Source organism: Octopus bimaculoides, chromosome 11, assembly GCF_046866305.1.
Source record: "Octopus bimaculoides isolate indiv1 chromosome 11, ASM4686630v1, whole genome shotgun sequence".
NCBI classification, from domain to species: domain Eukaryota; kingdom Metazoa; phylum Mollusca; class Cephalopoda; order Octopoda; family Octopodidae; genus Octopus; species Octopus bimaculoides.
The window spans coordinates 83247372-83262048 of record NC_142938.1 but is presented as its reverse complement, the minus strand read 5'-3'; the positions used below and the strand labels follow the sequence as shown (position 1 = coordinate 83262048).

The 14677-nt window shown below is 34.2% G+C and overlaps 1 protein-coding gene across 3 annotated transcripts in view; it reads right to left on the bottom strand.

Moving 5' to 3' along the window:
* LOC106878522 (copine-8) overlaps window positions 1-14677 on the bottom strand; it is a 149936-nt gene that overhangs the window by 46127 nt on the left and 89132 nt on the right. For all 3 annotated transcript variants that reach the window (XR_016243741.1, XM_014927751.3, XM_014927750.3), the window contains 4 exons: window positions 12529-12632; window positions 4555-4659; window positions 2956-2997; window positions 1968-2043 (listed from right to left, as the gene is read on the bottom strand). Coding sequence is in view for 2 of the 3 variants with exons in the window: in XM_014927751.3 (XP_014783237.1) it covers window positions 1968-2043; window positions 2956-2997; window positions 4555-4659; window positions 12529-12632 (327 nt within the window). In the remaining variant the exon portion in view is untranslated. The remainder of the gene's footprint in view (window positions 1-1967; window positions 2044-2955; window positions 2998-4554; window positions 4660-12528; window positions 12633-14677) is intronic.

The window sequence follows — 14677 nt, the reverse complement described above, 5'->3', positions numbered from 1 at the left end:
AATATTATTTAAATATTAATGATGAAACCTATACTCAGTCTATTGCTTTGGCTATAGATTTTAACCTATAGTTTCGAAGTCAATTGACTGACCACTAGATCAAATTCGATCAACTAACCATTCGATGACATTTGATCAATTGTCCACTAAATCAAATTCGAGATATGGACTTACTGATGAAATTGAACTAACGGACAATTTTGATGAAATTCGATCACGTGTCCACTAGATGAAACTTAATAAAATGAATGTAGTCAAAAATTTGATTGACTGATCAATCGATAAAATTCAGTCACATATTCATTTGCTTAATTTTTCTTACATATTTCAGCCCGAGGAGACCAAATTAGGTTGAAACACCGTGTACGACAATCTGATAACAATATTCTGAGCTGTCCCTCTGGTTTTTAACATTTTGAGTTTCCTTGATACAAAATTTTACAGGCAGCGCCGTTCTATACGTATACATATCCACTATATATGTTACATATATATGTTACATATATATCATAATTTTCTTTCAAGTGTGTATATTGATTTATTAATAATTATGTACTTCATGAATGTAAATCCTTATTAGTTTCTCAGATTTTTTCTTTTTTTCTTTTTGCAATTTAGAATTTACTATATACTAATGCTATTAATTATTGATCCGATTGATTAATGGGATACTGGAATTAGAATACTGAAAGCAATAACAAGCGTTTAGTATTTGAATTGATCGATCAAACTCATAAATTTATATCAAATGGGAAGTGTATGATCATTACATCCTTCAAAGTGTGATCTCTGAACTGTTGGTGTAGACAAAACCTTAATATAAAGATTAATATACAACAAGGGCAGTGATTTTGTACAAAGACCTTGATAGATCATTAGTCAAGTGCTATTAATGGCCATGCCTTTATACAAATACATTAATAAGTCATTAGTGAAGTGACAGTAAGGGCAATGCTGCAAGGAACCTTTCATAAGATTTGAATATAATGTTATGTCTTGAGCTCAATATTGAGTTTGTGATGTTTATGAACGCTGTTTATGGTACAGCGTGGAGCCAGGTAGAGGAAATCTTAATTTGGAAAAACATTAAAAGCTATATAGGAATGAAAAACAAATATAATATTGGGACTGGTTTTAGCTTGAAATCATCGTGTCATTGGCTAAGATCAAAGTGGTGCATCAAAATGTTTTAAACCATCATCGTCATGACTGTCCTCGTTACCACCACCACCACCACCAGTGTGCCAAGTTGCTAACCTTGTGCCACAGTTTGAAATCATCATTTAAAACTAGAAAAAGGTGCTGAGCTGGCAGAATCTGCGGAGGTTGTCTTTGTCTTTCAACATTTAAGGGCTGGTAACATAAGTACCAGTCAAGTACTGAGCTTGAATCCCTCTCTCCTCAAGAACTGCTGGCCTAGTGCCTAATTTTGAAACTATTTTCATAACTTAGAAGAGATTAACCTTTTTGAAAGCAGCTCACCCGAGACCGGCTTTAGTTCTATGATAAAACTGTATGGTATGGTTTTTAGCATGTTTGAAAGAAAGCTTAGCAGCATTTCTTCTGCTCCATTACGTTCTGAGTTCAAATACCACCATGGTCAATTTTACCTTTCAAACTTTAAGGGTGGACAAAATAAATTACCAATCATGTACTAAGGTGAAATTAATACAATCATGTACTAAGGTTATTGTAATTGACTTTCTCCTTCCCTTCACAATTGCTGGCCTTGTGCCAAAATTAGAAACAATTATTAAAGTAGTTTAAATAAAATCCTTTCATAAAAAATTTATGTGAATATAAATCCTTAACATTAGCTAAATTATGACAAAGTTATTTCACTCAATTCTTCATTATTTTCAAAATGAATTGAAACAAGGATAATGTATTTTAAGAGGAAAATACTAAAACAAGCGTTAAAGCTAAGTAAATAAAAAAAAAAAAATACATAATTGTATATGACTTACTTCATATCTGTTTTCTGGTCCCGCACCTTTCAGCAAAGTTTGTAAATTTGTGGTAAATTCACCAATAAAATCATGTCTGCCAAAACATCGAAAACAATATTTTATACATTAACATTTATAATTCATTTTACATTGAATTATAGCAATTTAGTTTGTATAATATAATTTATTAAAATAATAAAATGATTTCCTTGAACGTTCATAATTTAAAATGTCCTTTCATTTAGTATTTATAATGCTAATGGTGTTGTTTACGCTAATTATATTTGTTGAAAGGGAATGAAAAAGAAGCTATGGAAAATATGACTTCTTTAGAAATTTGATTGGCATGTTTCTGCAATTATTGTTGACATGACAACAAGGTCATAGAAAAGCCCAGCTTAAATAAACACCATTGCTAAACTACAAGCTAGGCACTGTCTACATATATGGCAGTCTAACCGGTTTCAACAAACAGGACTATTAAAACGCTAGGGAAGTACTATGTATGATGATGGTACTCAATCCAGTTTGAATAAACAACACTGTTAAAATACAAGGTGGACACGTGACACTGTTTAAGCTTCAACTGACCAATGGAGGGGAAGGGCGCGTAGTTTTATTCCGCGCTCTTTCTAAACCTGCCTTCCAACAGTGTTGTTAGTTTCAGTTCCAGCAGCCACACCCGATCAGCTGTTTGGTGGTACAAGCTTTCGGACCAGGAGGACGGCGCGCTATGAACGAGATCGCTACCTTGGCTCACCTGTCAATCAGCGATACTGCTTAAATGTCAGCCAGCCTCACCTAGTGACGTTATTTCCCAGTCGGCATGTTATGGCTTTCAAGTCATTTTGGGTCTTCTCATTTCGTCCATATATAGAAGCCGGCTTTGTCAACTGCCTCCTGTATCCTCTTTATTAATTTTCTCAGCTCTGAGTTCGAAAATATAGATATAGATAGATAGACAGATAGACAGATCGACAGATAGATAGATATCATAAATACTTACCCACCATCTCTGTCCCAATCGTAACATTCGACTTTGATAACTCTAGATAGGAATAAAAATGTCAAAAATTACTTTTTGATGAAATAATTGATATATATATATATAGTATGTATGTATATATATATATATATATATATATATATATATATATATATATATATATATGTATGTATGTATGTATATATTGTATGTATGTATATATATATATATATATATATATATATATATATATATATATGTATGTATATATATATATATATATATATATATATATATATATATAGTATGCATGTATATATATATATATATATAGTATGTGTGTATGTATATATACGTATATATATATAGTATGTGTGTATGTATATATACGTATATATATATATATATATATATATATATATATATATATATATATATATGTGTGTGTGTGTGTGTGTGTGTGTGCGTGCGTGTGTTTATATATATATTTATCTACATGCATCTGTATATGAATATGTATAATACATGTATCCTATGTTAATGTAGTGTTTGTTTCCGCACGTGGTTTTCTGTCTCACATGTATACTGCTGTCCATCGCCTTTAGTCCTTATTTGTCCATTATCTAAGGGATACTCCCGAAATCAATGGCGCAACTATATATATATATGTATATATATATTTATATATATACACATTGAGTTAGAAAACAGAGAGATTTAATGGATACAATTGTTTCAAACACTTGTGGGTGAGGCGTATCCCTTAGATCTCTGTTTTCTAACTCGATAAAAATGTTTGATATATTACGATATTCTACATAACATATTCAAAATTTAATATATTAAACCAGTGTATCTTGAATAAATATCCCTATAAGGAGTTTAAATATCCCCATTTTGACTATATATATATATATATATATATATATATATATCACAGTATTAATAAAATAGATGGATGGAATGAGTAAGAGATTTTATTTAGTACGACATGTTTCGACCCGTTCTGGGTCTCTTGGGATAATTAAATAAATAAGAAAATAAAAAAGTCTCACTAGAGATTTTCTGATTCGGTTTTACGTATCGCTATATGTCCAGCAACTTTGGGAATGAGTAAAAAACAAAAAAAAATTGAAACGCGAAAAATTTAAATATGAACGTGAAAATTATACATTCTACAGGGTGTTCACAAAATCCGGATAGATGGAGTAAATAAAATCATTACATAAACAATTAAATATAAGAAATAAGAATTTCTTAAAGTATGTGTTAATCCCCATGTACCCAGATTCATTTTCCGAAATAGTTTATAGCCACCATGCTGCATCCCAGGATTTCAACGTGACCTGATTCGAGCGTAACTTGATTCACATGTTATTTAACCCATGGCAGGAACCCTAAGCGGTGCTACTACTCATGGCCAGAGCGAACAATAGGAGATAAGAGGTGGTCCCGCACTCCTGAAAACCTTGAAACTCCCGAACCAGGGCTATCCTCCCAGATGCAATGCATACACACCCAACGTAGGTTGAAGCAAACGTAAAAGAGACGAAGAAACATTAATGGAAACCTCGAAGTAAGAATAGCAAAAGTGATACAAGTAAAAGAGGTGTGTCTTACCTATCGTAATCTCCATTGCACAAAACGCTAGCCATCACACTAAACGGCTGCCATGTTGGGTTTAAGGTGTTCTTGATAACTTCAGTTTTATGTACTGCTGTAAAACTACAAAATACAAGGGAAATGATAAAGTGGTTCGCTTTTGACTATCTTGGATTTCATCACCATCACCGTCAACGTCACCGTCAACGTCGTCACCGTCATCATCGTCATCGTCATCGACATCGTCATCGACATCGTCATCATCGTCATCATCATCGTCATCATCATCATCATTTAATACCGGCTTCTACGCTTGTATTGTTTGAATGATCCGACAGAATCTGAAGAGTCGTATGGCTACGTCATGCTCAAATGTCTGCTTTTGAATGGTTTCTATGACAAGATGCCTTTCCTAATATCAATTTCTTTACCTTTTCTTCCAATAAACGAAAAGACAGAGGCTTGGCATTGCATTGCCTCCATATATTGTCTGATGATCCTTTAATGCTTCAGTAAAGACTCGTCTTTGCAAATATACGTAAAAAAGATGGAAAAGCGTTATGACAGGTCATTCTAGTATACACTACGCATATAAATATATATATATATATATATATATATATATATATTTATATAAAGGGTGCGGTGAATAAATTGTCTAAATGAAAATAACACTGAAAACTCATTTTAACAGATAAATTTACCAAAATTACATAAAAATATCTTGAAATACTATAGAATAAATTTATTCAATAAAATCGCCATTGGCTTCAACCACGGCCTCTAGACGGCTTCGGCATCTCTTCCAACTCTTTGGATGGTCTCCCTGTTTAAGTTGGTGGATGCTGCCATAATTAAGTTGCTGAATGCTGCCACATGACCAGCAGTTTGGGGAGGAGGGGGTAAGTCGATTTCATCAACCCCAGTGCTCTACTGGTACTTATTTTATCGATCCCCAAAAATGAAAGGTAGTCTGCATTAATATAAACAGTCTTCAAATTAATGCAGATATTAACCTAACTGTTCAGATTAAAAGAAATCCACCTTAAAAGATAATCATCCGACATAAACGCTTCAGGAACACAAAAGTCAAAACTTCAAGAAAAAGAACTTTAAAAAGATGGAAGACAATAAAAATAAAATTAATAGAAATTAATAAGAGAGTTTTCTAAAAAGGGAAGGGAAATTTTAGAAAGATATTGAAAAGTAACTTGTATATAATTATCGTATAAGAAAAGGAAAATGATATATTTATCATTAATAACTTAAAAAATAAAAGATCGTAAAGGTAGAGAAAAAAATAATAACAAAGTGAAGCTAATAAAAGTTCTTAGAGACGATGCTTACGAAATGTAGGGATCGATAGTAACAAGAGAAATATGAACAACGTTCAATTAAAAAGATATAAGTTCAAAGATGTAAGTAAATCTTTAAAAAAAGTAACCTTTAAAGTATGGAAGACAATAAGAATGAAATTAATAGAAATTAATCAGACAATTTTCTAAGAAGGGAAGGGAAATTTAGAAAGATATTAAAAAGTGACTAGTGGATAATAAGGAGAATCATATATCTATCGTTAATAACATAGAAAATAAAAGATCGTAAAGATAGAGAAAAAATAGTAAGAAAGTTTTACTAAGCTGAAAAACAATTGTTAACCCCTGCATTGACGGTAATCATCTCGAATGAGATCAGCAATTAACGCACGACAATGGTTCGGCGTATATTTACATCAATCGCTTCAACCAGTTTACGGTGGGGATTCATTCGGTTGCCTGCGCGCGGCAACGGTAATCGTCCCCCGATTGAGATCAGCACTCAATGCGGGATAACGTCCGGCATATATTTACGTCAACCGCTTTAGTGCAAGTACTGTTCATTTACCTAAACTATATGCTTGTGCAGGACGCTCAAGCGGTTTTATTCCTGAATAAGATCACTGGACAGCACAAGTCAGATCAACTTCATGTATTTACAATCACGTGAATTCAAAAATTGACTTTAGTGTGATAGAGTTCAAAACAAGGTGCCACACACACAGTGGTATATCACATTGTGAACAATGGTATCTAGTTTCCTTACGTTTCCCGTTTGCTTTAAACACTGTGCATCTCTTTGAAGCATTTGTCTTCTTAACGGTGGGTGAAAACAGTCGTGGATAATGTCCACGTCCCTTCACCATGCGATGAGGAAAGAGTCCAGCGTGGGGACGTCTACGCGTTCCGTACTTTGACAGGTCTGATGCTTCTATCATTTCACGGAACTATAGATTCCTGGATGTCACTTCAACCCCGACACCTCCAAGTATCTGCCAAATCAAATGTGAGTTCACAACACACATGTACAAGAAAATGTACAAGAAAATTCTTTGCCCAAATTTTCTCGCCGATTTGTGTGTCATCACCAGCTGATCTGAGCGATCGACCCCGCCCATCCCTTCATTGTATGAAACAACTACACTCAGTTTAATTATGGCATTACCGTCCGTATCTTATTTCCAAGTGTCCCTCATGCTTGCAGAATGCATTGTGGGTAACAAGCAGACGTTTTTCTTGTCCCGCCGCACAAGAGCGAGAATGCCATTATCGGTGCATCAGTTCGCTGTGTTCCCTGAGCCTTCACATATCTGTATGAATGAATATTGACATTGGTCTTCTTTCAATTTGTCTATGAAATTCATTCATAGGTCTTTGCTTGGCCTGGGGCTATAGTTGAAAATACTTGCCTGAGTTGCCACTCAAACCGTTGAAAAGGAGACTTCTTAACCAATATAGTCATGCTAGTATCGTAGAAATGGTTCCGCTTATTAATTTTTTTCAGGGACATAAAAAGAGGAATGAACTTGACCTACATTCAGTACTGTTTGCAGTTTTCCATGGAAGCCACACACACACACACACACAGCTTGCTTGGAGTTATATACACATAGCTAATAGCTACCAAATATTAATAGATAATGCATTATTAATTCCAAATCTCTTCAACTATAAATAATCGCTATCTTAAAGTTGTTACATTCAGATCAATTTTGGAGTGGTAACAGAGCGAAGAAGAAGAAGAAGAAGAAGTAGTAGTAGTTGTGGTGGTAGTAGCTGCAGCAGCAGTTGTAGTAGTAGCAGTAGTAGAATATTTTTCTAATATGTCATATTCTTGAAATCAAATTTGAACAAGGAATGTTTAATTATAATACTCTTTCCTAAGATTTGTCTTCAGGATTTCTTAAGATTCGCAACTTGCTGTCAGTTTGAGGGTATTTCTGTATTTTATTAAAAACTGTATGACTGACAACGAAATTAAATATATGAATATATAAGTAAATTGTAGTCTTTATTTCTCATAAATATTGTTGTGGCTGAATAAGTTTCATCTTCCATGTTTCTCTTTTCTACATTTTGATTGATTTGGTCTCTAAGTTTACGGTTTAACTATTTTTCTGGATACTAAATTGTTTGAGACTAACTCTGGTACTATGAAATAAATTCCAATTTAAAGTGATCTAAATGAAATCCTTTCATCTAAATAGCAAGTTAATTTATGTTCCAAATATCTGTTTAATAATGAGAAATTTATTTTACTAAATTCTTTATTACTTTCAAAATTAATTGAAAGGAAAACAATGTATTTCGATGGAAATATGGTAACAAGAGGAGGAGGAGGAGGAGAAGGAGGATTAAGAAGAATACTTTTGCACAGGTACACACACAGTCTTCCACAAATACATGCACATACCAGAGTATGGAGATAAATAGAAAAACAGACCAGCAAATGGACAGCTCTCAGAACATTTGATTAAATCAATTGCCCTGATAAGTGAAAATTCTAAAGTTTCCAGCTCTTCACCTTTTGCAGTTATTTCAGCTGTAAGTTAGTAAATACAACCAACACCATTTTCTATGTCATGCTCGTTTTCAGATGAAGAGAAAAGACCCAGAATGTTAGATACTTCGCTACACATGGGAACCAAACTTAGCGTTTTTTGAAGGACGAGCCAAAAGTCACAAAGTATAAAATTGCAGTTGGCGCTACATGTGAAGCCATTAGTTTATGCCTAGTTTATGCATTCAGACTTCATGGGTTTTGGCCGACTCTAAATACTTCCATAGATGAATTATTGCCTGGATCTTGGGATTTTACTTTTGAAATGAACATTTGTTAAGAAAGACATGATGGTGAATACAGAAGCATAAATAAATCCCTTGCGTTGGTCGATGGGTTTAGACTTCTTTCTTTCCCCGTGTCTCTGTTTTACAGGTGTCCGTATTTGTAGCCCTGCATACTAAAGTCTGAAGTGATTTTTGCAGGGACAGATACAGCAGTGGTTTTTGTGTCATAATACTGATTTGGTGACAGTTTACTCTGTCACTTGCTCCCTTCAGCTCATCTTTGAGGCACAAGTCCTATTCAATATTTAGGCAGAGTAATTGGTTCATAAGACATCAATGCATGTGTACACACTTCTGGAATGTAACATACACTATATAATACATGTCTAGTTGTCAGCCCTCCTTTGGGTTCTGTATATCTTAATCACAAGAATATCTGTTATCTGACCCATTCATGGGTACTACCACTCCATACCAGAGCAGAACAAAGAGTATTAGTGACTAAGGGTAATTTCATATTCCTCAAACACTTGAACTTGCCAAGCTGGAGGCCAAGACAAGATTCAAACTAAATGTGAGAAAAACCAACAACGGAGGCCTTTATGCAGTTGCTTAACCTTCTAGATATGGCAGTTGGATTTTCTTCTTCGCAAATCACAGCTTACTGTCTTAAACAAGGAAATGCTAGATAAAATAGATAAGATGGTCGCATTGTACCACTTGTTCCTATATGATATGTTAAAAATCATCTCATCATAATTTTAATGGCCACTTTTCCAGGCTTCCATAACACAGATTGAATTCGTTGAGGTCGATTTTCTGCAGCTGGATGTCCGTGTGACCAACCATTGCCTGCTTCCAAACAAAGTAATATTTCATCGTGGTCAGGGGAAAATTGGAAACATATTCTGCTCCTTTACAGCCATCAGATTATGTCAAAGGAAGGGTACAGAGATGCACACACACATGTACACGTATATATATATATATATATATATATATATTATACATATATATGTGTGTATATATACACACACACATATATACACATATAAATATAAAATCAAAGTAAGCAACAAGGATATCCAGAGGTAATGCAGTACGATCGTTTCAAACAACTCCATTTAGTTGAACAATGCAATCATTATATCAATTTAAATGCAGAGCAATTCTTAGCTGCATAAGGACATAGAATTTAAGTAAATGAAAACAGATGGACACATTAGTATAACTTTACCTAAAATCTCCAAGAAGGTAAGGAGATAGACAGAGAACATGCTGTTTTCACTTCAGATTAGATAAATATATGTACATATGTGTATATATATATATACATATAAACATCTATGTGTGTATATATATACATATATATACATATAAATATATGTCTATATGTGTGTGTGTGTGGCGTGTGTGTGTGTGAATGTATGTGTATGCTTGGATGTATACTACAGGCTTCTTTTCTTTTCTACTCTAGGCATAAGGCCCGAAATTTGGGGGAGGAGCCCAGTCGATTACATCGACCCAGTATACAACTGGTACTTAATTTATCGACCCTGAAAGGATGAAAGGCAAAGTCGACCTTGGCGGAATTTGAACTCAGAATGTAAAGACAGACGAAATACCGTTAAGCAGTTCGTCCAGCGTGTTAACATTTCTGCCAGTTGACCGGCTTATGAATATATAAACCCAGAATGTATTGGACAGTAACAAGGTACCAGGAGTCATTTTGTTAAATATTCTCGCAATTTTGCCAATCCATCCCTCCATGCAAATACAGAAAAAAATAAAAAAAATAAAATACATATCTCACTTATTCTTTTTCTTTTTGGTTTCTCACAAAACATTAGAAAAACTGAAAATTTTAAGCCACATAAAGTTTGAATTTATAAACAACCATTGAATTTTTCAAAGTTATTTTAACATCACTTAAGTAGCAGACAATATGCTCTGGGCTGCATATTCAAACAAAATAAATGATTATTTGAAATATCTTTATAAATCAATGTGAGGCAAGACAAAGAAGCTGCTTTCAATTTACATTTGTATAGCCACAGGTATGACATATTTTGATTGATTATTCCTTAATGTTCTGACAAATAAGTTTTATTTCACTAAATATCACAGCCTATACAATGAGCCACATAAGCTGGAGGCTGTGGTCTTGAATATTGAAAATATGTTAAGTTAACTCATCCCGCCCATGCTTGTTCATTTAATACCATTTGTAGTGAAATGCTATTGCATTGGATGGATCTTGATGCTGGTGTCCAGCTGGTGTCCAGCAGGTTTCTGGACCAGATCTTTTCACATTTCCTGAAATACTACTGTCGTCTTTACCAATTCTGTATTTGACCACGGTTTCTGTGACTCCAGTACCACCAAATTAAACAAATCACATCGTGTCTTCAATCGGCTGACCTTCAAACCACCATTAACATTGTGTCTCTTGTTTCTTGGTCATTCTCAACGGTTTTTGTAATCGCTGCATTGAATTTCATTCAGATTTCTTTACAACGTAGAATATCAATGAACAGTGGACCACCATCAATAAAGTTTATTGATTTCAAAAAATATTCAACAACATTCATGAAGCATCTACAAAGAATATCAAAAAATTCAAATTCTACAGGATCCCAGAGAACTCTATTTGAATTGTTGCAAGTGTTCACCCGTTGTCCAGTTGCTGTGTGAACATGGAAAATGAAAACACTAGATACTTAGACATCACCCCTGATGTTTTCCAGGAATGTAATCTGTCACAGTTCCTCTGCTAATCATGGATTTTAACATGATAAAAGGCAGCTGAATATGGTATTAAGTGGAAAAATCATAGATGGTTAAATGACCATGAATTTAATGACTGCAAGAAAAATATGGGTGAAGAAAAATACCCCAGGAAGGGGTGGGGTGTCTGCTAAATACAAAAACAGCAAAGTTTTACGTATGTATTATAGTGAGACGGAAACTTCTATCAACCGAGGTTATCGAAGCAATTAATAGACAAAAACTCCCTGTAAAGATGTTCAAAATGTAAGCTAAAAAGATCAAGGACAGTAACCCTAATGTTTATTAAACAAAATGTTACTACATTTTAAATATTCAGATATGGACACAAAACAAAGATAAGCATTTACTTTGTTTTCGTTTTGCTTTTAAGGAATGAAGAATGAGAAATAAGATGTTATAACATCTTTGATTTTTAATGTTTAATCTGAAGATAATATTGGGTAATAAAAAATGTAAAAATCTGGATATATTTGTATTCAGTGTTGTGGCTTCTGTCTTAGATGGGACCAAGTCTGATAAAGCAGGCTTCTGATAAAAAAGTTCTCCAGTTATAACAATCCTACTTTTTTCCTGGACACAGTACACTAGGATTACATTAACCAATGTTCCCTTCCTTTTGAAGGATAACATGATGGGAAATTGAGTGAGATTTGGTTGCTGTTTCTAGCAGATTCAGCAACTAAGTAGAGTCTCCTTCATTGGCTAATGTAGTATTGTTGTTTAGACCAGAGGTCAAACTAATGACTATCATTTGAAATCTAATGTTTTGGAGTAGTGGCTTTTTTTCTTTAATATTTGCAAACCTTATTGATTTTTGCTGCCTTCATGGAGCACATATAACTATCCTCAATCTTTTGTTTATTTCTCACCACAGACTTTCTTTTTGTCCTTCAATATTTGTCACGTTAAATTCATATTTTTTCTAGCAAGAAAATAAACTGCTTAATTTGGGATCTGATTTCCTAACCTGTTATCTTTATTAGCACAGTAGAATATTAAAAAGAGATTTGATTTTCCTTCAATATTTGTTACCCTGAAATGTTAGCATTTTCGAAATGATGAAATCAATTATTTCAAATTAACAAAAACACATACTAACCTTCTATCCTCATTAGCACGGTAGAATATTAAAAAGGGATCTGATTTTCCAAAGAAATCTTTTTTATCCAAGTTAGTAGCTTGGAACTGTAAAGTTAATTTGTCCTAAAGCAAATAAAAGCAAACAATTGTTATCAGACACTTCAATTACTGAATGAATTTTAATGCATTAACTTTCATAAAAACAGAATATTTTGCCTGTTGATGTAAACACGTGAAGAATGATGAAGTTGTGTATTTGGGAAGTTGCTGAGCACTTGGCTAGTTGTAGTGTACTTGAGCAGTTGTAGAGCACCGAGTAGTTGTAGTATGCCTGAGCAGTTGTGGTGTGCCTTAGCAGTTGTAGTGTGCCTGACCCGTAGCAGTGTCCCTGACCAGTTACAATGAGCCTGAGTAGATGTAATGTGCCTGATCTGTTGTAGTGTGTCTGAGCGGTTTTAATGTGCCTGAGCAGTTATATTGTACCTGATCAGTTGTAGGGCTTCTGAGCAGTTATATTATGCCTGAGCAGTTGCAGTGTGTCTGAGCACTTGTAGTTCGCCCCAGCACTTGTAGTGTGCCTGAGCAGTTTTAGTATGCCCGAGTAGTTGTAATGCGCATGAGCAGTTGTAGTGCACCTGAGCTTCTGAGCAGTTGTAGTACCCCGGAGCAGTTGTAGTGTACATGAGTAGTCGTAGCGTGCCTGAGCAGTTGTGTGCACGAGCAGTTGTAGTGTGCCGGAGCAGTTGTAGTGTGCCGGAGCAGTTGTAGTGTGCCGGAGCAGTTGTCGTGTGTCGGAGCAGTTGTACTGCGTCTGAGTAGTTGTGGTGCACCTGAGCAGTGTATGCAATAACCTCATTACTGTCTTTTTTTAAATGTATGTTTGTGTGCAAAGTGTAATGTTGTATGGCAGCACAACATGGACATTGAATGGAGACAATGTGCAATGCAAGGCCTGATACTCTGATAAGTATTTCAAGGCATTGTTCTGGGGCCTTTATGTCCTGTGTTCAATTTCTACAGAGGTCAACCTTGCGTACTTTCAGAGTATGAAATTTAGAACCAAGGACTGACGTCTTCTCACAAATTCCTTCAATGCGTTTGTGTTTTGAATAAAGATTTTGGTAACAAAGTCCTTATGAAGGAAATGCAAGACATTAGCAAAGGATGTGACAAAGTCTTTGTGATGCCAAGGGTTCAACGAAGAAAGGGAGGAAGGATATTGTTGATGACAATATGCTGTGTCCTTAACAAAGGTTCTTTATGTGAAAGTTTTTAATAATTTGAAATTGTACTAAAGGTTATGAGTTCGAATTCTTCCACGATAAACTTTATACTCTATAAAATAAGTACCAGTAATTTTCCAAGGCAATTTATCTGATTATTCTCCACCACTCTCCTGTAAATGTGTGGCTCAGTGCCAATGTAAGAAATTCTTAGAGATACCAATGTTGGTTTTGGGATAAAATATTAAAGAACTGTCATTTATACTTAGAAATTAATCCTGCTTATAACATGGCAGGAATCCTAGAGAGAAATCAGGAAGACTTATGATATATCATGATTTATATAATGTCTGTCATTTTAGTATAGCTATTATAGTGCTGACAATGGTAACGAGTTGGTCGGTTAGAGAAATGATGACAAGAAAAGAAAGAAATTGTTGATGTATGTGGGAAGAAGGAGTTGGAAAGAAAGAGAGAACATTAGAGATAAAGAGAGAAAGAGAAAGGCACACACAGAGAGTGGGAAAAGAAAGAGAGATAAATACTAAGACAACAAATTCAGATCAAACATATGTGTGAACGGTGCAAAACCGTAAAAACGACGGAAAGGTAAAAGATAGGAGCTTATAAAAGAAAAGAAAATATAGACGAAAATTAAAAAAGAAAAAAAAAACATGAAATGACGGCTGATGTTGAAGACAGGAAGAATGAATATTTTTATCAGCAATATTTCTTTTAGTCCTCCTTGAAACAGAAGGATAACAATTAACTACAATTCACCATTTTTAAGGCCAAATAAAGATATAACTTTGATGAGTGATACATACATACATACATACATACATAGATATATATATATATATATCTATCTACATATATACACATACATACATACACATATATCTATCTACATATATACACATACATACATACACATACGTACAT